General features: G+C 40.8%; 1 protein-coding gene across 1 annotated transcript; it reads left to right on the top strand.

Moving 5' to 3' along the window:
* The first annotated feature begins 49 nt into the window (after positions 1 to 49).
* LOC131458541 (forkhead box protein O1-A-like) lies at positions 50 to 18168 on the top strand. Its single transcript, XM_058627711.1, has 4 exons — positions 50 to 2446; positions 14913 to 15104; positions 15195 to 16428; positions 16532 to 18168. The coding sequence occupies exons 1-3, from the start codon at positions 1847 to 1849 to the stop codon at positions 16401 to 16403; spliced, it is 2001 nt and encodes a 666-aa protein (XP_058483694.1). The 5' UTR covers positions 50 to 1846; the 3' UTR covers positions 16404 to 16428; positions 16532 to 18168.
* Positions 18169 to 22323: the final 4155 nt, after the last annotated feature.

Genomic DNA, 22323 nt, shown 5'->3' with positions numbered 1-22323 from the left:
TGGAATGTGTCACTATACTGGTGATACAGTTTCATAATGAGACTTTCTCAGCATGTGGTGTACCACATTTATCAAAAAGGTAGTCAGCACTGTTTTGTCACTGTAGTAGTTTTATTGCTAAACATGCATATTTAGTTTTTTTGCAGACTCGGTTACAAACAAAAACAACAGACTGAGGTTTGATCAAAATATTTTTGTATTATGTTAGTGTCATAGGTCATACAACAACTGTGATCATGATTAATGGTGTTTTTCCTGGAAGTCCCAGGGGAAAAAAGTGAAACTTATATATGCAGCATCAAGGACGCCAAATCAGGGTTACAGTAACAGCATAATCACACCTCGAACCTTATAACCTTAACAAGGGAAGTGTTTTTTAAGAGTTAAAAACATGTTAACAATGTCCCACATAGACTCTTCTAGTCTAAAAACACCCCTGCTAATCCATTGTCTTAGAAAGTGTGGAAATGGAGAGCTTGTCTTTTTTTTAAAGTGCCCCATTTCCACATTTTGTTCACTTTTCCTTAAACACAGTCGGTGTTGGCATGATAAGATGTTGGCTACACTTCCTCACTTGTATGAGTGTGTGTTATTCAGAATGTAGTTTAAAAAAAAAGAAAAAAAAAAGTGTTTGTGTAGAAAGACACTGTGCTCAGCTTTCCTTCATGGAAAAATGACCACTAGGTGGCACTAGTGTCAGGTTAGTGATGTGTCAGGGTCAGTAAAGGTTTAGTTGTACGGGTCTCATCAGCAGCCATCTTGAAATCAGATAGGTGAACACAGGTGTTGGTATTACATTGATGAAGTATCTATTTGAATGAGCTTAAATTAAAATGATGAGTAACACGTGTTTACCTACAGTTTCATGCAAAATGGATGCTGTGAACATTGGACATATATGTCTGATTAAAGTATTTAAAACACATATACAGTGTATATATAATAAAAACAAAGTATGTGTTCATATACTGTATATTCTTATCAATGTTAGTAAAGAATAGAGACTGCCATTACTGAAAATTGAATGTAAAACAATATCTAATTCAAGCAAGTCCAGTTGCCTGCAGCTACTGAAGGTTATTCATGGTGCATTTAAGTCCTAAATGCTTAGTAATTGTGTGATTGCTATGACTGAATAAGATCATAAGACCAAAAAAAGACACACCATCACTAAATTAATAACCACTGGTGTAAATCAGGCTTAAAGGCTACCATATTGACAAAGACTGCAACAGATATGGAAGAAAATAATGTTATAAAATCAATTGAAAATTGTAAGGATACATAAAAAAAACAGAAAGTAGTTACCAAGCAATATTCTGACTTAATCACAAATCAAATCATTATCAAAATTATGTCCACAGTCACATTTTCTTCAGACTTTAAGACATAAAAACATCTTAAAATGTGATTTATTTTTCCACTAGCGAAGAAAACACTTCTTAGCAGACTATAATGATGAAACTATATTTAAAAACAGCACCAAAAATATGTTTCTGTTGTATATCCGGATCAGTGAATTGTTGATGCTTCTGTGAATCCAAACACTGTCTTAGGCGTGATTTTTAACTGTGGAGCACTTGAACGCGTCATGATAATGTGTACGGAGGCTGTGGGTGGGCCATGAAGGCAGCACCAGACTTTGTAGCCTACTACATGTACACATACACACACAGTCATTGAGTCGCACTTTCAGTGACTGCGTGATGGAGTGAATTTCTCTAAAGACCTTGAACGGAGCGATTCTTTCCCTTTGAAAAATAACAGACGTGAATGCAACATTTTAATAACTCTTATGTTTTTACCTGTGTGACTTTTTTTTTTTTCCTTCTCTTATCTGACTTATATGTTTGTATGTGAGCGTGTGTGTGACAGTTGTGACCCTGACATGGCTGAGGTTCCGCCGCTACCGCAGACACAGCAGGTCGACATAGACCCAGACTTTGAGCCTCTTTCTCGCCCTCGGTCATGCACTTGGCCACTGCAACGGCCGGAGCTCCTCGACCCGGCCGGCTCCAATACATCCTCCCCGGCGCCCTCGGTGCAGCAGGAGCCGGGAGGAAACAGTGACTTCATCAGTAACCTGGGCTTGTTAGAGGAGGACTATGAGGAGTATGAAGAGCAGAAGCCCGTGCAGCTACATCACCACCAACACCACCAACACCACCACCAGCAGACCCCGACAGTTCCACAGCTGCAGCCGCAGCAACAGGTGCCTCCTCCGCCCGGCGTCGCACCTTTGAGCGGCACCGCGCAGAGGAAGAGCGGCCACAGCTCGTCCCGCCGCAACGCCTGGGGAAACATGTCGTACGCAGACCTGATCACCAAGGCGATAGACAGTTCCCCCGAGAAGAGGCTGACACTGTCCCAGATTTACGACTGGATGGTGACGAGTGTGCCGTACTTTAAGGATAAAGGAGACAACAACAGCTCCGCTGGTTGGAAGGTGAGTGAGTAAATGTACCTGCACGCACGTGAGCGCGCACACTGCCAAAGTATCCATTCAGGTGTTCTGGGTAGGGATTTTCGAAGCGGGAAAATAGTTTATTTTGAAATAATGAATCATATTCATATTTACAGCAATTGTTCCAAAAAGAGATCATATCCATACTTCTCTGCAGTTCAGTGGACAATATTAGGAGAGGCAGGAGGACAGACTGGCTTGAAATCTTTGAACATTGGGCTCATGAGCCAAAACTGGCCAGCCAGCATTAATATCTGGCCCAGTAGAGAAGAGTTTTGTTTTTGAAATGATTTGCTTATCTTCACAAAAGCAACAAAGTCATGCAGAATCTATTGCCTTTTATTTTGGAAAAAGGAGCAGTTTAAAGATGGGTGTAACATTAAAAGGTACTGAAACCTAGTGAGTGGTTTTGAAACTAAAATGTTTAAAACCAAAATATCTCTTAAATTTGCCATTTATGTACAAGACTGAATAGTTTAGATTAGAAGAAAAAGGGTTAATAGAAAAAAAAAACCTAGACCCTCTTTACAACCAAGGGATGCAGAAGTCCATCTCCCTTAACCTTAAGGCAGGTGGGCTACAGCAGCAGAACACTCTTTAACTATCGTGTGTACCCAAGAAAGTGGCCAGTGAGTCTATAATGTGGGTTGTTATTCATTATCCAGATAGTTCTAAAGGATATATAGCATTTTTCTCCTCTCGATGACCACTCAAAGCTTCTCTACACTGCATATTTTGCATATTTTGCATACAGCACAACTATGTGCAGCACTTTTTTCCCCTGTCACGCATATATATCATACCCATTCTCACGCTGTCGGCACAGCCATCAGGAGCAGCTTGGGGTGAAGTGTCAGGCGCAGGGATTGAAGCCACAACCTTCTGGTTGAAAGACGACCCGCTCCACAACTGATCCACAAGTGTCGGGTTGTCGTGACCCGGCTCAAAGGGTCACGACAAAGAAGGGAGACGACACCGTCTCAAATAATATTTTTAATTCGAGCCAAATCAATTCGACCAAGTGTAAAGTCAGTGGCGTAGATGTGTGCACAAGTGAAGAATGTGTCTGTAAATGTAAAAGCAGAAAAACCTCAGCACACTTGGTCCAGGTGCAGTCAAACTTACCCGGCACGCCATCCTTTTTACGAGAAAAGCAGCCACTATAGCAGGTACTTGTATATACACCTGCAGGATGACATCATAAGAAAGAGACACTTCCACATGATACGACCACAGGGGTCACCACAATGTAATTTTGATGTAGTCTGAACAGGGGTGCTTCAAGGAATTTTGGGGGCTCTGGGTAACGGGAATCTGAGGAGCCCCACAACTAGTGATGGGACAATATACGATATTATCGCTTATCACTTACAATAAGTTCATCGTGGTGAATTTCTATTGTCATGTTGAGCGTGAATGAAGAAAAACGTCAATATTTCCCATGAGTGAACATCCTCCTCCAACTCGCCAGCATAAAGTGCTTGTGATGGTGGCTGCATCTTTCCTTATGACTTATTATTCATTCATTCATCGTTTATGATCTTATCAAATATCTTATTAAATATATTTTAAGTGCACACAGAAGGCTGCGTATGTTGAAGAATCTTAAAATAATTATATTAAAACACTTTTCTTTTTTCTTTTTCTGCGTCCTATATTGTCCTCTCATTGTGCTTATGCAGAAAGATTTATAAAAATGTGACACTACTTAAATGAACCTCTTTCTTGTAACAGTGATAGTATAACACCTTGTTTTAGTCATCGATCTGCAACTACCTTATTTCCACACGTCATTAACATAACTCCTTTGTCTCCGCTCTCAGGCAGGAAGGGTATTTTTTTCTCTCTCTCTCTCTCTTCTAAAATAAAGTTGAAAGTTGAACCATGAGAAACGTTCAGTGGTTACCGTTAAATCACTGAACTCTGGCACGTCAGTAAGCTTTGAAGTTGTGGAGTGGTTTCCTCTGTCGGTGGCAGCACCCGCCTCTTTGCTATGTCAGTGAGGAAACCTACAGCTCTGAAGCAGCAGGGCGCCACTCGGTGCGTGTGAATACATGAACATCCCCTACATTGGCCTGAGAATAAGTGTTCAAACAGTCTTCTACAAAAAATTATTTTGGATTATTTTTAATTTATTTAACATTTGTTTAACTGGGAAAAAAGAATAAGAACCTTATCTGGCAAATACAGAGGCACAAATAATTATGCAGTGGCTAGCGTTGCTGCCTCACAACGAGAGGGTCACTGATTCGAGTCCCGTTTTGACCTTTCTGCGTGGCGTTTGCATGTTCGGCAACTTGTTGCGGACTGCACCTTTAAAGTATTAACACGACACACACTGACTCATAGTCTATTCAGCATTTCCACAGTCATGGAAAATCTTTGTACAGTCCCACTTTGAAAACCTGCAGGAATGTCTTGGAAATGTTTAGTATGAGGGACACGTTGGAGAAGCATTGAAGCGTAACGTCCAGGTTAGTCATGAAGGACAGTTATTAAGTGCGGACAGCAGCAGACGGAGAGAGACACAGATGTTAATTAGAAGTTGCACACTAAACTAAATGATATGCATACCTGAGCATGGAGCCCTTCCTGTAACCCCTGCATCCTTGTGAGACGTCATTTTGAAGCTATGCCAGGAAATGCCTCCGTGAACCTCAATCAAATATAGTTTCCATTGTTTAATCACCCCACACGCACACACACACACACACACACACAAATCTGAAAGTTTGATCATAGCCTGTATTATGATTTATGGCTCAGCTAAACCTTTTTTTCTCTCTCCTTTTCCTACATTTATTTTAAAATTCTGTTGCAACATCTTCTTGAAACCCATTCCCACGAAAAAAAATGTTTTTTTTAACAGTGGGAATGTGTTTATTCGGCATTCACTCCCGGGTGCATTGAAATGACAATGCATGCAGGTTTTTATTGGCTTTGGCTCCAGTCAGCAGTAGTTGGAATGCAAGACCTTAGGGCTTTTTTCCACTACACAGTTTGAACATCCTTATTTTTTTGCTTTTCCGTCAGAGATATAGAACTTGGTACCTTGTGCTTTTTTTAATACCTGCTCCAAGCGAGCTGAGCTGATACTAAAATATGACGTCAACAGACTGTCGGCAACTGGAAGAGTCATGAGCGCGACGTCCGACTCAACAATCAAACTCAACAATCTGTAGATCAGTTAAAAAGACTTAAAGAAATCCTGGAAACAACATTTAGCAAGGAAATAAAATCTAGTCTAAAATCTCAACATTTAACAGAGGAGTCTGGTGTATTTAGCGACAGCACTATTAAAAACCTGCGATGGTGAGCCCAATCACGACCCGTTCAGCTGTATTTCAGTTCAGTGGTCATGCAGGAAGTACTGAACGAATTCACTGATTCTAATGATTCAGTTACACCAAAAATAACCATTTTGCTCATCTCTAGTTTGTGTGTGTCGCGCATAAGACGGCAAAATCAAAAACCAAGTAGAGCCGAGTAGTGCTAGAACTGTATAATGGAAAAGTGTCCAGTTGTGTTCCAACTACCCTCGACACCGATGTTTCCCAGAATTGTTCCCCTGCATCAAAACATGTGATTCATATAGTCAGCTGGACATCAAAAGCCTGACACTTTTGAATCAGGTGTGTTGAAGCAGGGAAACATCTAAAACATGCAGGACAGGGGTCCCTGAGGACCAGGGTTTGGAAACTCTGTTAGCATAGCTATTAGCTTTGAATGTTTTTAGTGAAATGTACTTTTTTCCAACTTGTGTCTTGATTTTATAAAAAATGTAATCATGATCTTTAGTCTTTCATCGCTCCCTGTTGAGCTTGAACCAGAAACTGACGTAAAAAGATTCAAAATAGTAATTGCTGTAACGCTGTGGCTCCAATGTGTTGTTGTTTTCTTCCACTGACTGGTTCTGTTTCCGGCGTTTTCTTGACGTCACATTTCACACACGGGTGACTCAGGGGTGTTTTTTCACCCAGACCAGATCAGACCAGACCAGACCAGCCACTGGCAATAAGAATGGTGTTAATTGCCTTTTCCCCATGTTAAAATAAATCCCAAGTGAGCTAATTTTAGTGGAAAAGAGGCTACAGGCAGTGGCTGGTGAAAACAGACTGATTTTTGCATGCAACGAGGTAGAGTGGCGTAAACTGTTCCGAGATAACCCGACAATAACAGGAGGTGACACAAACAGCTCAATCAGTGCTGGGGAGTGTGTTGGAGGGGAAGGGGCTTGGAGAAGGGGATGCTGGGAACAACGTCAAACATCCTCCATTCCTGAGCTCTGTGCTCATATCTTTGTGTTCCTGTCTTCTAGAGTTTCCTCAGCGGATGCTACAGCTTGGAGAAAGGGATTGCTGCTGTGTATCCTATCGCTTCCCTTTGTTCCCTCTCTCGGGCCTTTTTGCTGAAGGTGTTTGTGTTTGTGTTTGAGGATTGCAGACATTTCAGTTGTCAGGGCCAAATGTATGAAACACAAGGTCTGTAAATTAAAGGACCAATCCCTGCAGCTCTGTGGATAACACGCATATTCCATACATACTAACTTCTTTCTTCTCTGTTCATCAATCACATCAGAGGCCCTCTTTGTTGACGGCAGATCATATGTTGACCTTATTTTAAACACCGTAAACAAACAGCTTAACCTCTTACTTGCCAATCTTACTCCTGATTTACTGCTAATAAAATTGACACCATAGTGGGAATCTACCTGACCACCTTTTTTTTGTCAAAACAAAAATAAGCAGCTCTCGCTTGTTTATCTTTAATATTAAATCAACACATCTGTAGTTCAACCTCTGCATTCCTAACTTCTGGCACGCTCGCCTCGCCTTGGAACCACCGGCTAATAGTTATTTTTACACTTTCCTGTTAAAAAAACACACGACAGTCCCCCCACAATGAACTATGATGCATTTCCTGGCGAGTGGATGGAAAACAGTGCCATGTGTTAACATCCCCGCCCTGCAAAACACGAGGGTCACGGCTGGAAAAAGAGAAGGCACTGATGGAGAGGCACCATTTATGGGCCATGTTTGTGCATCAAATTCTACATGCACGTCTTTTTGTTTCCCCACCACGTGGTGAAAGAAATCACCAGCCCGCTGTATTATGTTGTGTGTCATTTTCAGGCCTTTGTATTGACTTTAGAATCCGCATGCATGTGAGCGTGAGCTCTGATTGTTGAGACAGACAGAGATAAGCCAGAGACCTCATGGTGGGTGGAGGGCATTGAGTCTGAACTGCAGTGATAATACAGCTCCACCTAGAAAATGAAGGTGGGTGTAGGGCAGGGATGATGCTGGTGCCGCTTCGGCTTCCTGTCTCTCTCATGTCACGGGGATTTTTGTTTTCCCTCCAAAACTTGCATAGACTAGGTTTTGTGTGCACAATGCATTTGCCACAAGAGAGGGCCCCAAAAGGTTCCCCTGGGGCATTGATGGGTATGAGTGGTAGTTTATAGCACACAATGTACTGAAAAAGGCTGGTACTGCCACTGTTTTTCCTCAGTGAACTGTGACCTTAGATAATGTAACAGGAAGTAGCGCCGCTGGGTTTAACTGACAGAGAGGTTTTGATGTCATTTGAGAGTTTGACTGCTGTTTGTTGTACGTGTTGAAGTGTAAAAGCCCTCGGTTTTGAAGGCAGTTTGGGTATGTGGCATCATCACGGTTCCTACTGTGGACATTTGTCACAGACAACACTGAGGGCCTTTATTCAGGATGAGCTGAGCTGTTCAGTGGAAAAGCTTACTGTATGAACATCATCCCATGGGTCAAATGAAAACTGATGAAAGTGGCAACTAGTGGAGTTGCAAAGTTAATGAAATGCAAACTGTTCGGCACCACAGACTGTGTGTATACTTCATGATAATCTCATGTAAATCATGTTTGTAGATATATGGCTTTAGTTTAACTTTAATAAAGTATGTAAATTAGGGCTGCAACTAACAATCATTTTCATTTGTCAATCAATTATTTTCGCGATTCATCAATTAGTTGTTTGGTCCATAAAATGTTAATGAAAAGAAAAAGTTGAGTTTTCCAAACCTTAACATGTTTTGTCCACAAACCAAAATTACTCAGCTTTAATGGTTTCTTTGTTACATGGAGCAAAGAATTGAGAAAATTTTCACATTTTAGAAGCTGAAAAATCTAAAAAAAAAATGTATCAATGATCAAAATATTAAATTGCAGCCCTAATAATAATAATCATAATAACTTAGATTTATAAAGCGCCTTTCACAAAAATGAAGGATAGAGAAATATACTTTACATCCTGATAGTCAATAGATAAAGTGATCTAAAAGAAATAACATGTCTGTTCCCCTCACAATACTGCTACTACTACATTTGCCTGGTAATTTGGACGGGAAGCTGTCGTTGCTGCAGTGTACTCTGTAGATCCATGGTTCTCAAACTGTGGTACGTGTACCACCATAGGAAGCTTGCGTACCACTGGTGGTACAGCAGTGGTTTGCTTTCTTCAAGCTAACTTCCACTTTTGTATGATCATTGTTTGTTGTTCCTTATTTAATTTATACGCTTATCATATATATATGTTGTTTGCATGTTGCAAAGTGTGCTTTTAGTACTCCCAGGAACTGAACCTACATGATCAAACATCATTTTGTCAGAAGGAAACGTGACAACAAACTGCGGTTCACAGCGGCTCACGTCAAGATGCATTCAAGGAACATCTTGTATTGCAAATACCGATGCAATTCACAAACTAAATACTTTGCCAGTGGAATAGAAACGTTTTAACCAATGCAATATTGATTAAACATTTTGTAATGTAATGTAATGAGTAGAAAAGAATCATAGCATATTCATGCCCATAATTCCTTATTCAATGTAGACCATGAATGATGAATTGTGTTTTATAATCATTTGACTTTTTTCTCTTAAATTTGCTAAACATAATAATATTAAATTAACTTTTTAATCATTTGTTTGCAAACTCAATTTGTGGCGTAGAAAAAGACAACAGCTACTGAAGGAGGCAAGAAGAAAAGAAAAGCCTGAATAACTGTCAGCTATTTGTCACGGGATCACAAGGTTAAAAAGGGAGGCCTGCCCTGAACTTAAGAGGCCCACTGAATGCCTTAAGTAACTCCATAAAGAAAGGGAGGCTTGGGGCAGGGGCTTTCAAAGTGGAGCGGCCGTGGCCTGAGGGAAGCAGGGGACCAGTCAGCTGACTGGTAGGCAGTGGGCTGAGGTCTGTGTATACAGTCTGCTGTCTACACATGTGTGTGAGTCTGTGGAATCTGCGGCATGTGGGTGTCTACATTGTCCTCCTGTGCAGGATAATAATCGCCCTGTATATTATGTCCACAAAAAGGAATCGGCCTCAGACCCACTATTCAAAGTTTGAAAGATAAGGGTGAGGAGAAATGTAGTGCTAAGAAGAAGGGAATAAAGAGACAAGGGGTCAGAAGTGACTAAGATTAGTGTCCAATCCTATAAAAACAAGTTGGCCTTTTCACCCTGTAAAGTGTGCAAAGAATGTGTTTCACTTTAAAGATAAGGACGACAAAGTTTGGTTTTTTTTTTTTGGGGGGGGGGGATTTTTACACTCTTTGTGTACGTTTTTTATAAATAGCGCTACATTTCGTGAGAATATACAGTATGTCTTTGTCTATCATACTCATTTGTCCCCTCATTGTTTAGTTATGGTTGAACTGTCAACACAAAGCTCTGCAGGGCCCTTTCATGCTCCCACTTTGAAGCCACTGGAGAAGTAGGTCACTCAGTTTGATGCTCAGTGTTAATGAAGTAGCCTGCATTGTCCCTGGAGCCATGGAGAGGACACATGGTCTGTCCACACTGAATCGCAGGGTCCTTCTACTTCTTCTTTTTTTTACCAACCATGTAACCCTGTAGCTTGCACTTCTGGGTCAGAGGCGAATGCAAGGGGGTGGGGCTTTTGCACAGGAAGACAGTGTCAGGAAGTGGCTTGTCCTTTTACTGTAATCTCTGCAAGTACTGTGCACTGTCTCTTTCATTTACCTGACTGCTAAGTCGTGGTAGCAGTCATGTTCTTTCCAGCTGTGATGACACAGAAGCTACTACCCTGTGGCCTCATTTGCTTCCTAATCACATTTTGTTATACACATGTAAATAATTGCAATGCAGCAGTGAACAAACTAATATTACTAATGGTAAAAAAAAAAGTTTAAGTCACACCTGCAGCCAAAGACATTATAGTCAATAAACTGGTGAAGACATTTGCCTGTAACCGTAATTCAATGCAGAATCAAAGATGCAAGAATGTATAACTTATACTGAGACTATACTGAGCCCTGGATCATTTACATGTCCTGCACAATTGTTGTATTGTGGACCATGTATCACGTATCGTATCATGAGGTAACCTGTGATTTCTGTCCCTGTGTAACTCATTATTTAAAACCATTTAAATTGTATTGGTATGAAAACTATTCAAGTTCTTTCCCATATATTATCATAATATGAAAAATCTAATCCCATGCTGTGACAGTGCAGGCCCTGACCCCACCCCCTACCATCTTGCTGCATCAGGTTTAGTTTAAATTGGATTGAAACACCCAGAGCTATTGCTGCGACAGAAGGACAGACGGACAAACAGATGCCAATGACTACGACACACATGTTTCTCTCAGCGTGTGTAATAGCATGCTCTTATTCTTAAATAAAATTCATTTTTGAGCTGATGAGTAATACATTTGATCATTATTTGACCATTAGGGGATTTTGCAGCCACAGTTTTACATTGATATGTATCATATGTGTGGGAGTTTTATAGCTCAGCATTTCAACTTTTACTTTTAAATCCTCTTTAAAATGTGACTTAAACTCAGTTTAATGTATTTTCTTCATCCTAACTGTACCCGCATGCAGTAAACTCAACCTTAAAATGTTGTTTTCATCACGAGCTAAACATCATTGATATAAAACTGAGTTACTGATTTGAGAAGCAGCTGTTCTCCAGCAGTCAGCCTCCTGGGAGATCCTCTGTCCTGTCTGTGGTTTTGTCTGCTGCTCGGTGTCTAATTGTTTGGACCAATTGCAAGTGAGGCCACTTTCCCTGTGGCTGCACCTGTCTTTGCAACTGGGCCTTGTTTGTTTACTTATCCTGCGACCGTTAGTGTGAGCCTCATGCTTCGCTACACAAGAAACAGCAGCTGTGTCAATTTGATTGTTTTGAAGTTCAGTGGGAGGAGTCGATGCACGCTGCAGCAGTTTATCTGATGGTACTAGTGACAGATGATGAAGAGATCACTGGGTGCACGATGAGCACACGGATCCTGTGAGGTGGTGGATGATTCCCCGTAATCTAACGCAGGCCTTCTGCGTGCAACCATGTAGTTGAGCAGCCCAGTATTTAGGAACACACTGAGTGTTCCTAAATACAATAGATACTGTCACTAGAAAGCTTTAAACTAGAGCAATATACACCCATAACATTAAAACTGGTATCGTTGAGGCAGATTAAAGTTAATATTTAATACTGTACAATATATTAAACATCTTTTCAGGATATACATATAAATTTACACACATAGATATTCACCAATGAACAACAACATATAGTTGATCACATACAGAGATCCTTTTTTTGGGATTAAGTTTAAAAAAAAAAAAAAAAGTCAGAATCAAATTATCAACACTAACAACAAGCAAGATATTTTGTCCTCAAGAGCAGCAAAGAGCAAAGGCAAAGCTGCTTATTATTAGAATGGTTTTACACTGACATAAACTGGAAGCACTGCATCTTAGACTTTAGTGCAAGCTTGTGTTAAATGACTCCTCTAGCTGCTCTTAAACATTTATGTCACCTTCCTCCGTAATCCGGGCATGGGAACTCCCCTGGTTACTAAAAGAGGTCAGTGAGGATCACGTAGATTTCTTAATGGCCCACATTCAGATGAGCTGTCACGCAGCTACAGGTGCACATATTTTACTAGTTCAAAGATGATTAAAAGTAAAGGCCCGTGACAATATATTTTTAAAGAGAGGTTTAGCAACAATGAAACATACAGGGCACCTTGGGTCAGGCTTTCAGCGTAGTAACGTGTGAATGGGGCACTTCTTGAATTAAGAGGCAGGAGATGTCTTTTGTTCTCTTTGGGTTGAGGTGAGGTCTGTCTCAAACTAGGATTATCCCAGGCCAAGGAGAGAATGCCTCTTCCTGGTGCCCAGTCATCCAGTCCAGGATCTATTGTAGGCACTGATCAGAGGCTGTATATATTTGCATATTACCAGCATATGAGCCAGACATGTCATTTGGTTAGTTGAATAAAAAAAAAAAGTTAGTTTACTCAGTCTGTGCAGCACCCTGCTCAGATCACAGGTACTCCACTAATGACTCACTTCCTGCCTTCGCTTACGGATTGAGCTCATGTGAAAAGTGAGTAAAGGCGGAGAAAGGGTCACGTAGTAAATGGAAAAACAAGCCAGAGTATTGCATGGCCTTTTGTGCGTATCACTACGCAGCCACTTGGAGTGGCTCTGCTTCTCCCGCTTCCTCTGCTCCTGCTCCATCCAGCCTGTTTGCATGTCTCTGTCAGCGCCGGCTGAGGAGCTCGTGTTCAGCACACACAGTGAACTCATTGACCCCAGCTCCACCGGCAAAAACATCTCTCTCTGCCACCCCCCACCGCCCCCATTCTCATTTCGAACTCTATAACCTCATTCATGCACAGCTTGTCGCTATAGTATTAGGCTCCAGAAAGCTGCTCCTGATGTATAGCTTGGGCTTGAACTTTTTTTGTGGTCCAGCGCATTCATATGCCGACAGTTGTCCCAAAGAATAAGTCTGTTCCGTTTCTATAGCGATATAAAGTCCCCCGTCTTACTTGTGCAGTTCCCTGAGAAACATCCTCAATTATAAAAAGTCCCTATACAAATGGTTTATGTTACACAATAGTAATAACAGTCATAAATAAAAATGTACATGACTGAATGCGAGCCTAATTATCCTGCTTAATAAACACTGAAACCCCCAAACAAAGAGCAGCACTGTCGAGACAGTCAGACAATGTGTCTGTTATTTTCAATGTTAGTGTCTGCATCTCCATGCTTTGTACATCCCTGTTGAATCCTGTGGTTGGGGACATCTGGCTTTACTAACTGCAAGGAGCTGCTTTTGGGTTCACATGGGTATTGAGGGGAAATTCCCTGCTAGCTCATCTTTTGCTGCTCTTTGGTTTTTTGACGTGCCCGCCGTCGCCATCCAGCACAGCGTTGGGTAGCATTTGAGGAAGAGTTTGTCCAGAGAGACCTAGTGGCACAATGCATCTGTGTCCTGTGTGAAGGTCTCGCTGTTTCTCAACCGTCGCTGTTTTTCTTCCTAAAGAGAAGTACCGCAGGAGTCGCCTCTGCGTCCTTTTTATGGTTCATAACATAGCATTAGAGAGAAAATATGAACAGGGCTTTAGGTGTATACGTGGTCGCGTGAGGACGAATGTGACCACACGCAAAAAAAGGGAGCCAGTTGGGTAAAACCCAAAGAAATGCAGTTTGAATCAGCCCTTTCAGTAGCGCAGTTGTATAACAAGAACCCTTGGTCTGAGACAAAACACAGACATGATTGGATTTTCCTACAGCTGTGATGATTCAGATCTTTTTTTTTTTTTTGCTCTTACTCGTCTCCATCTTTTCTTGTTGTGTCTGCGATTTCTGGTTTGCAGGAGGAGTGTTAGTGCGGGGGGAAGGGTGGGATAGTGCTGTGCAGATAAAACTCTGGTGGAAATCACAGGAAACACATGAATATTGCACCCTGTGGGGAGTGACCAATGAGAGCTATAGCCAAACAATTTTGACTTAAAATACTTCGGTGAAACCCACAGTCGTAGGATAAACAGAAAGCCATGTAATGGTGATGTGATAAAAGAAGATGCTCAGACATGCAAAAACAGTAGATTTTGTTTGTTATCCCACATATATATATATATATATATATATATATATATATATATACATACATACATATTTGGCAGGTTTGTCATCAGTCTTTTATTCCTGTCTGGACAAAATACCTTTAAAAAAAGTAACCAAATGACATGTCTAGCTCACAAACAGGCTGGATGACATCATATTCATAATCAGTAATGTTCTCCATTTGCTCCGACATCTGCCCTGTGAGCGTTCCAAATATTTATTTAGGATAAAACAAGTGATCCATCCCCTGCTCTGTTGTGCCAGATTGAACATTTTTGGTGCCTTGATGATGAGAAGAGGGAGCAAAATAATTATTTCAAAATGCCTAATAAAAAGCAGTGGATATAGATGTCTGCAGACATTAAATTAAGTCACTTTGTCTGGTCTTTCATGAGGTAAGCAGTGACCAAGTTTTTGGTGGTTTGCATTTACCACAGAAAGCAATCTTTAGAAAAACGAAAGTGGTTTTCTCTGAATACCTCTAGAGACAATCTTACAATTGACCGAACTCTTTTCTCATTTAGAACTCCATCAGACACAACCTGTCGCTGCACAGCCGATTTGTGCGCATACAGAATGAAGGAACAGGGAAAAGCTCCTGGTGGATGCTGAATCCAGAAGGAGGAAAGAACGGCAAGTCACCGCGGCGCAGAGCTGCCTCCATGGACAACAACAGTAAGCTTGCCAAGAGCAGAGGAAGGGCGACAAAGAAAAAGGTAATATTGTATGAACACTATATTCATACAGTATAATCAGTTTGTTGAATCTGAGTTGATTTTGGTGTTCTTTTGTGTTTCTCTACCCAGGTGGCGCTACAGGAAGGTGTTGAGGGAGGAGGAGCTAGTCCTGGTTCCCAGTACTCTGGTAACTGGCTGGGCAGCCCGAACTCCCACAGCAACGAGGACTTTGAAACCTGGAGCTCCTTTAGGAAGCGTACCAGCTCTGATGCCAGCACACTGAGTGGTCACCATTCGCCGTTCCCCTCTGAGCAGGATGACCTGGGAGAGTCCGAAGGCCACATGATGTATTCTGGGGTGGCGGGGACAAAGAAAGCCTCCACCCTGCCTAGCTTGTCTGAAGTGGCTGGATCCCTGGGCCACGATGACTCAGAGATCGTCATGGAGACTCTGCTGGATAACCTGGACCTGCTGCCTTCTAAAAAAGCCCCACTGGGCTCTGACTCCTCACATTCGTCAAATGCTGCCATGCTTCAGAGTAGCCCCTACAGCTCAGCGAGCTTGACCCCACATTCACAGCAGGACTACCGAAAGTGTATGTACGGCCAAGTGGGAATGAACTCCCTGCCCCCTGCTCCCATGCAGACACGACCAGAGACCAAGCCAGGCTTTGGGGCTTATGAGAACCAGTACATCTGTCCTGTTGGTCTCCTCAAGGAGTTGCTCACCTCAGATGCAGATGCCAATCGGGACATGATGCCCTCAAGGGATACATTGGTATCTCAGGTTGGAAGGGGAGATTGTCTTCCTCCTCCTCCTCCTTACATCAGGCAGTGTCATGTGGGCAGTCACAGTGGAGTGAAAATGATGAATTATCCGCATCCTGTGCCTTGTGTAAATCCACAAGCTATTCATAACCAGGGACCTTCAACCTCACGAGACTTGAATAGTTGTAACATGATCCCATTGACTTGTCCCTCAGGACCCCCTCCTCGAATGACTAGCCTGAGGACATGCATGCAGCAGCCCCGTGGACACCCAGCACACACTAATTATGTCCCAGCAAACTGTAACAGAAGCAACGGCTACAGGGAACTTAACTCAGTTCACCCACATGGTCATCATCCTCATCATCATCATCATCATCATCATCAGGAACGGCTGCCCAGTGACCTGGACAACATGTCCATCGAGAGGTTTGAATGTGACATGGAGTCCGTCCTCCACGACACCCTCATGGATGGTGGGGCGCTGGACTTTAACTTCGATCCCGCAGCAGGGCCTCATGGGTTTCCACAGAGGGTAAAAAGCACCACACACAGCTGGGTGTCAGGCTAGGAAGCGTGGTGTGTCACAAAAAAAGGTAAGAGTGGAAGCGAATACAACTGTTTTTCAACCAACTTTCAACCAACAAAATGTCTTTCAAATGTCTCTTATCCCTGAACATTTTTCATTGTCCCTCGCAGGATTTGTCAGCATCATGCCATTGCCTGCCACCATTCAGAGATGGGGGAATTCAAATCCAAAGAAGCAGCCACATTCCTCCTCATGGAGCATCGGACACCCTTACTTTGTTCAAAATATTTCAGATCGCAGCTCCATATGTAAAGTGTGTTTTGAAATGCATTTGTCTTCGCGACAAAACAAGACCAGAATTAGAAACAAGAGTTTCACAGCTGCACTGAACATTTTTGAGAGACAGCGACAACCTGAGTGAGATAATTAGGCTTAACTGATGGATAAACCAGTGTATCATCTGCATAGTGAGTCACATGAACATTACTTTAATAGTGATTTGTGATGTACTGGTGACCCTCATGCGGAGGATAAAGTGGTAGAAGATGAATGACTGTATGAATGAATGAATGAATAACCCCGAAGACAGGGACAAAAGGAAAAGATAACTCCATATACCAGATTATTATCACATGCCATGGTACAGTAGTGACAAATTAAGGATTGAAACTAAATATCAACAATATCTATTATTACAGACAAAGTCCCCCATCACAAACTGAATAAATAAATATTTATTTGACATTTTTTTTTTAAATGCAGTTGTTGGACATGTACTTGTAGTGTAAAATTCATTTGTTTATGCTGTATATAATGTATATAATTATTTGAGTCGCATTTCATTGTTATGCATCATTTCTTTTCATCAGACAAATACTAAAGAAGGAAATTACAGACACGAGAAAGTCTATATCAGTTTAAGACGCTGTACTGAAACACAAAGCTTTCTGAAAGCTCCCTGTTTCATTGTGTATGTGCTTGAGAACACGGATGAAGGATAGTTGCTCTTCTCATCTTGCCTTACTGAAATTCTTAATCATGAATGTTGCCGTCAGTCTTTGTACAACTGCACAAACCTCAGTGGCCGCAGGAAACTCTGTTTCTAACTCAATTCTTTGAGTTAAAGAGAAGCTGCAGGGTTAACAAGTTGTAAATCAAAGCCTCCTGCAAAAAGGAACATTTTTGCTAAAAATGTGTTCACTTAAAATGTTATTAAACAGTATTTCATGCACCAATGATCTACTGTCTAGTCTACCAAACAAATTTTAATGGAAGTATTCTAGTACATTGTGCCTATTTGGTCTCACGGACTTATAAAGTTGTACATATTATTCTCTTTTAGCAGTACATTTTTGTATATGAAGGTTTTAAACGGCTTGTACTTAAGTGTTATATACTCTTTTTTTGTTTGTTTTTGTCAGAAATGTTTGTTTACATATGCAGTCTGACTTGTACCAATAAATATATGAACACTCGTACCTCAAAATATTTTACCTCTAAAGTGTTGAAGGGATTTTTCCTGCCATTTTCCAAAATTTTGACATTCATCATTTTATAGATACTGTATTTTTCTTTTGTTTTTCATTTTTTGGATTTGATGCTTAATGCTGAAACAAGTGTATTTGCATTGCTAATGTTTTACTGTTGGATTTAGGAATGTACCATGAGCATAGAGTATATGTAAATGGACATTAGTGTAGGTTTTAAATTAAACAGAATTTGAATGAAATTATACATTTTAAATTACTTTTTTTTTAAAAAAGTGTTTTCATATATTCAACTTTGGTATCATTAAATATAAAATACGTGTGTGAATAACATGCCACATCTCAAGTGTGTTCTATGCATCTCATCCTTTTCACATATTATTTCACACTTTGTCCTCATTCTACTTTTAGGAGTGTTGAAAATGACACAACAGAGTCTACTCAATCAAACCTCAATGGAAAGAACTCTTATTTAATGATGTTGTGACATTAAAGAATAATTATATAATAAGTGAAACCAACTAAAGAATAGTTGCACGTAATATCCGACATTGTACACATGATGACACTGATGCATTTTCAGGAAAAATTCACTAAAATCTTGCCTCGTGCCTACTGCTGGGGTAGTTTTGTGATGTGGGGGTTGCCTCAGCTGATCCGGTCTATGTTCAGAACGTGATGTTCCCCAAAAATAAAGTAATCTGACAACATCAATATACCGAATGACCAGGTTTTTCAGACATATTCCAAGTTGGCCATGCCAGGATTCATCAGGTGTGAATTGTGGTTTAGGGAGTCTGAGTATCACCATGAGTCCAGACCTTGGATGTTGTGAGCATAATAAACTTTCATAGATTGTATAAACAATATAAGCGTGTGCCTTTATCTTAGCAATAAATGCGAACCATTAAACCACCGTGATTGATATCTTAGCAGACATCCGCGAATTTAGTTGCGAGCGGGGAAATAAATGAATGAAATCTTGTTGCTCATTCACAGTAAATTAGCTGCATCACAGGAACATAGTGGAACTCTCTTGTGTGGTGTTAGTTTCCAGGTTATCAGCTCAGGGAGGCAACTAAAAGCTCTTCATGACTTGATCCTAATCAGGACTCATTTTCAATCCTTTCAATAGAGACTCATTCAGTGTCGACACTGACCTGACACTGAATGAGCTGTACCGGTTGTACAGCGGCTGCAGTAGTTGGAGCAGAGGGTGTGTAGAAATACATCAAGATATTTCCTAATGAACGCAAATGGAAACCATTAGAAGAGATTACACTTCTCCAAAAGCCTCTGTGTGTCGTAGACAAACCAGGTTATTCAACATGATGTCCGACCATGGTGCCTTTTTCCAAATGCTCACCTGCAGAATCAGGATGAAAAGTTGCCGTTGTATTTCTCCCGCTGTGACTTTATTTTCTTTAATGAAATATACATATACATAATGTATAATGAGTAAAGTGGTTTTGCGCTCGTCCTAAGATCCTTTCTTTTAAGCCGTATTTCCATCGAGTGGAACAGTTGAGTTTGGTACAGTACGGTACATGTTTTTTTGCATTTCCATTAGAAATAGTACCAAAATAACCAGCCCCTTTCGTGCCATTTCTTAGCACCCTTTCCTTGGAGTACCAGAGTAGAATGGTATGGTATAGTCAGACAGTCAGCTGATTGAGCCACGGAAAAACGTCACTCCCTTTCAACCGGTGTTTCTTCAACGCCCACAGTCTGTTCTCATACAAAGCTTGATGTCTACTTGAGATTAACAGCCACAAAAAGAAATAATGCACTGGACATAATTCCAAAGCAAAACATGAATGAACCAATGAATGAATGAATCTACTTTACTCTGCTTTGAATAAATTCTACTTTTTCTTTCCTGTCATTTCAAAACTAAAACCGTTTCATTTTCATTGAGCCTCGAACGGCTCAGCTGAACAACGTACTATTTTCAAGAGAGTGACCCGAACTGATGAAACACAAATTGTAAGTAACAATCAAATATTCAAACATAATGACACACCCCGTGTACTTAAAAGCGAAAGGTTCATTATAATATCATTGAACATTTATTCACATGTGGTCATTGTCATCACAGACACCAGGTTCATTTCCTGTATGAAAATAGGCCACCAAAGATGTAAGTGTCGGAGCAACGTTCAGTGGCTTCAGCTTCCTTTTAACCAGTATAACAGCAGAATTGTTTGAAAAAAAGATCACCGTGGTTATAGATCATAGATACCAATCAATTCATGATTTGTCAATTGAGGGTTTGTTTTTAATCCATGCTCACAGTTAAAGCTAAGATTACATTTCTATTTACAGCGTAGCCTCTTAATAGTTACACACCCAGTCATCCTCACACTCAATTAATCACATAATGAGAGTCATTCACCTTCAGGGAGGGCGACCACAAATGTGCTGCCTAAGTGCTTGTTGTTTTCCACTGCCACTGGGTCACCTCTCGTGCCTGACTGGTCAGTGAAGTGCGTTAGCAGAGGTGAGGTGGGTGGCTGAGAGGTGAACACTGCTGTCACTTGTTTGTTTGACTCGGGCACATGTTCTCTGCTTCACTGGCTGCAAAACACGTCTCTCAGCGACTGCGTGTGCGCTGAGGCTTCATGAATCTAACTTGTAAATGAACAGAGGCAAAAGACGGAGAGGCTGGGGGAAATGTGGCAGAGAGATGTGGAGTTTGGTTGAGTTCTTGGATCAGTTATATGCTCTATTTAGGGTTTTTTATGGTTCGTGAAAGTCAGGTGGGGGATGGGAACTGAGGGGAGGATGTGATAAGATGTAACAAAATATAATTACAACTGAAATGGAGGCTCTGGTAGGTCATAAAAAGGCCAACTGGATTTTTCTTTTTAAATGTTAAGTACAAAACTTTGAGTACATACAGTACATTTGGCTGGTCAAGTACAGGGAAAAGGATAAACTAATAAAAGAATGCAAGACTGTATGAAAGGAGAACCACGTAGCCTGGCTCTGTCGTGCAACTGTCTTCTTTACATGTCTATTTATGTACAATTTAAATATTTTATGAATGTTTTACATTTTACCTGACCCGGCTCAACGGCTGTAGACGGAAAATATTAAAATAAAATGTATATATTCACTGTGTTTTCTTCCTGAAACACATTTAGAATTATTCATCACATAATATGCATCAATATTCATCCGTCTGCCACATCTGTTATGTGTTGGTGAAGGTGAATGAATCATTTATAATTTATAATTGTAGTTAATATTACTCTTCATGTTGGTCTGATCATTGTACACATCATGGCATTCAACTTAAATATGAATTACTGGTTGGGCTGAGATTACAGTAACGGGAAGATAATCTGTTAATAACCTATAGCAAATTACAAACATTGTTTTTTGTGACTGAAGCATGACTAAATGAAAGATTCTGTGTTTTTGTCCCACAAACGTTGCATCATGATGTGGTTTAAAGGTGTCCTGTTGTGCTAATGACGAGCCTAATCGACTCATAGGAAATGCAGCGAAACCTCTATTAACATCTGCACAGAGCAGAAGATGAATGTTTGTTTAATGCACCGCTGAGCTGAATTAGATTATTCCCACTAAGCTTAAATAAATAAGGTGGACCTTTGTTCATAAGTTTCTCCCACGGGTGGTCGACGGAAAGCCAGAGCCTGGATAATTTATCCGCGTAGTCATGGCACAAAGCCAGGGAAATTAGGTGGTTTGGGTCATTGGAGCATTGCTAATGTAGAACACAATATGCACATGCACACTCAGCATCAGAGCTGCAGTGCATCTGTGTATCTCTCAGAGGGAGGCCAGGATGAAGATTAATTCATGATGAGGTTAACTTGGCAGCAGCCTGCTGATCAGTCAAATCATATAACGCTCGAGCGGGAAACAGAGAAAATCAGGTTGGTGGTATGGATGCAAAGTCAAACAAGTCCGTGACTCAGGGCTGGATCTTGGAAGCTTGACTGAATCTCAACCTATTTTACATTAAGAAGCTTGAGTATGTTGAGTTTAGTTTAAGCCACATTTAATTAAAGATCATTTGAGCTTTAAAGAGTCTAAATAATAATGTGTATTTTTGGCTATAGCTTCCATATTATGCGACCCAGTGACTCAAAACCATTGCCATGTTGTTGTACCCCTCTAGATGACCAGCCGCAGTGTGAAACCTTCAATGAATTTTGCTGTTGTTGACGTTGTTATTCTATCACAGCTGACTGAGGGAGCATTTGTTTATGTACTCAGTGTTGTAATGTAACAAATAACAACAAAAATACTTTGTTACTGTACTTAAGAAGAAAATTTAGCAACTTTTACTCCACTACATTTCCTAAATAAATTGTATACTTTTACCCCACTACATTTCCTACCTTTGTTACTCGTTACTACCAAACGGTCTGTATTCATATAGTGCATTTCTAGTCTTGATGAGCTGCTTTACACTATAGTTTTGTCATTCACCCATTCACATA

Source organism: Solea solea, chromosome 4, assembly GCF_958295425.1.
Source record: "Solea solea chromosome 4, fSolSol10.1, whole genome shotgun sequence".
Taxonomy (NCBI): domain Eukaryota; kingdom Metazoa; phylum Chordata; class Actinopteri; order Pleuronectiformes; family Soleidae; genus Solea; species Solea solea.
This window is presented reverse-complemented; position numbering and strand designations above follow the sequence as displayed.

What these genes read in the sequence shown, in the direction of transcription:
- LOC131458541 (XM_058627711.1), top strand. Translation starts at nt 1,847, where the DNA reads ATGTTTGTATGTGAGCGTGTGTGTGACAGTTGTGACCCTGACATGGCT. An exon ending in ACAGCTCCGCTGGTTGGAAG is followed by an intron (nt 2,447 to 14,912) that starts GTGAGTGAGTAA and finishes TTTCTCATTTAG; the next exon opens with AACTCCATCAGACACAACCT. An exon ending in GAAGGGCGACAAAGAAAAAG is followed by an intron (nt 15,105 to 15,194) that starts GTAATATTGTAT and finishes TTCTCTACCCAG; the next exon opens with GTGGCGCTACAGGAAGGTGT.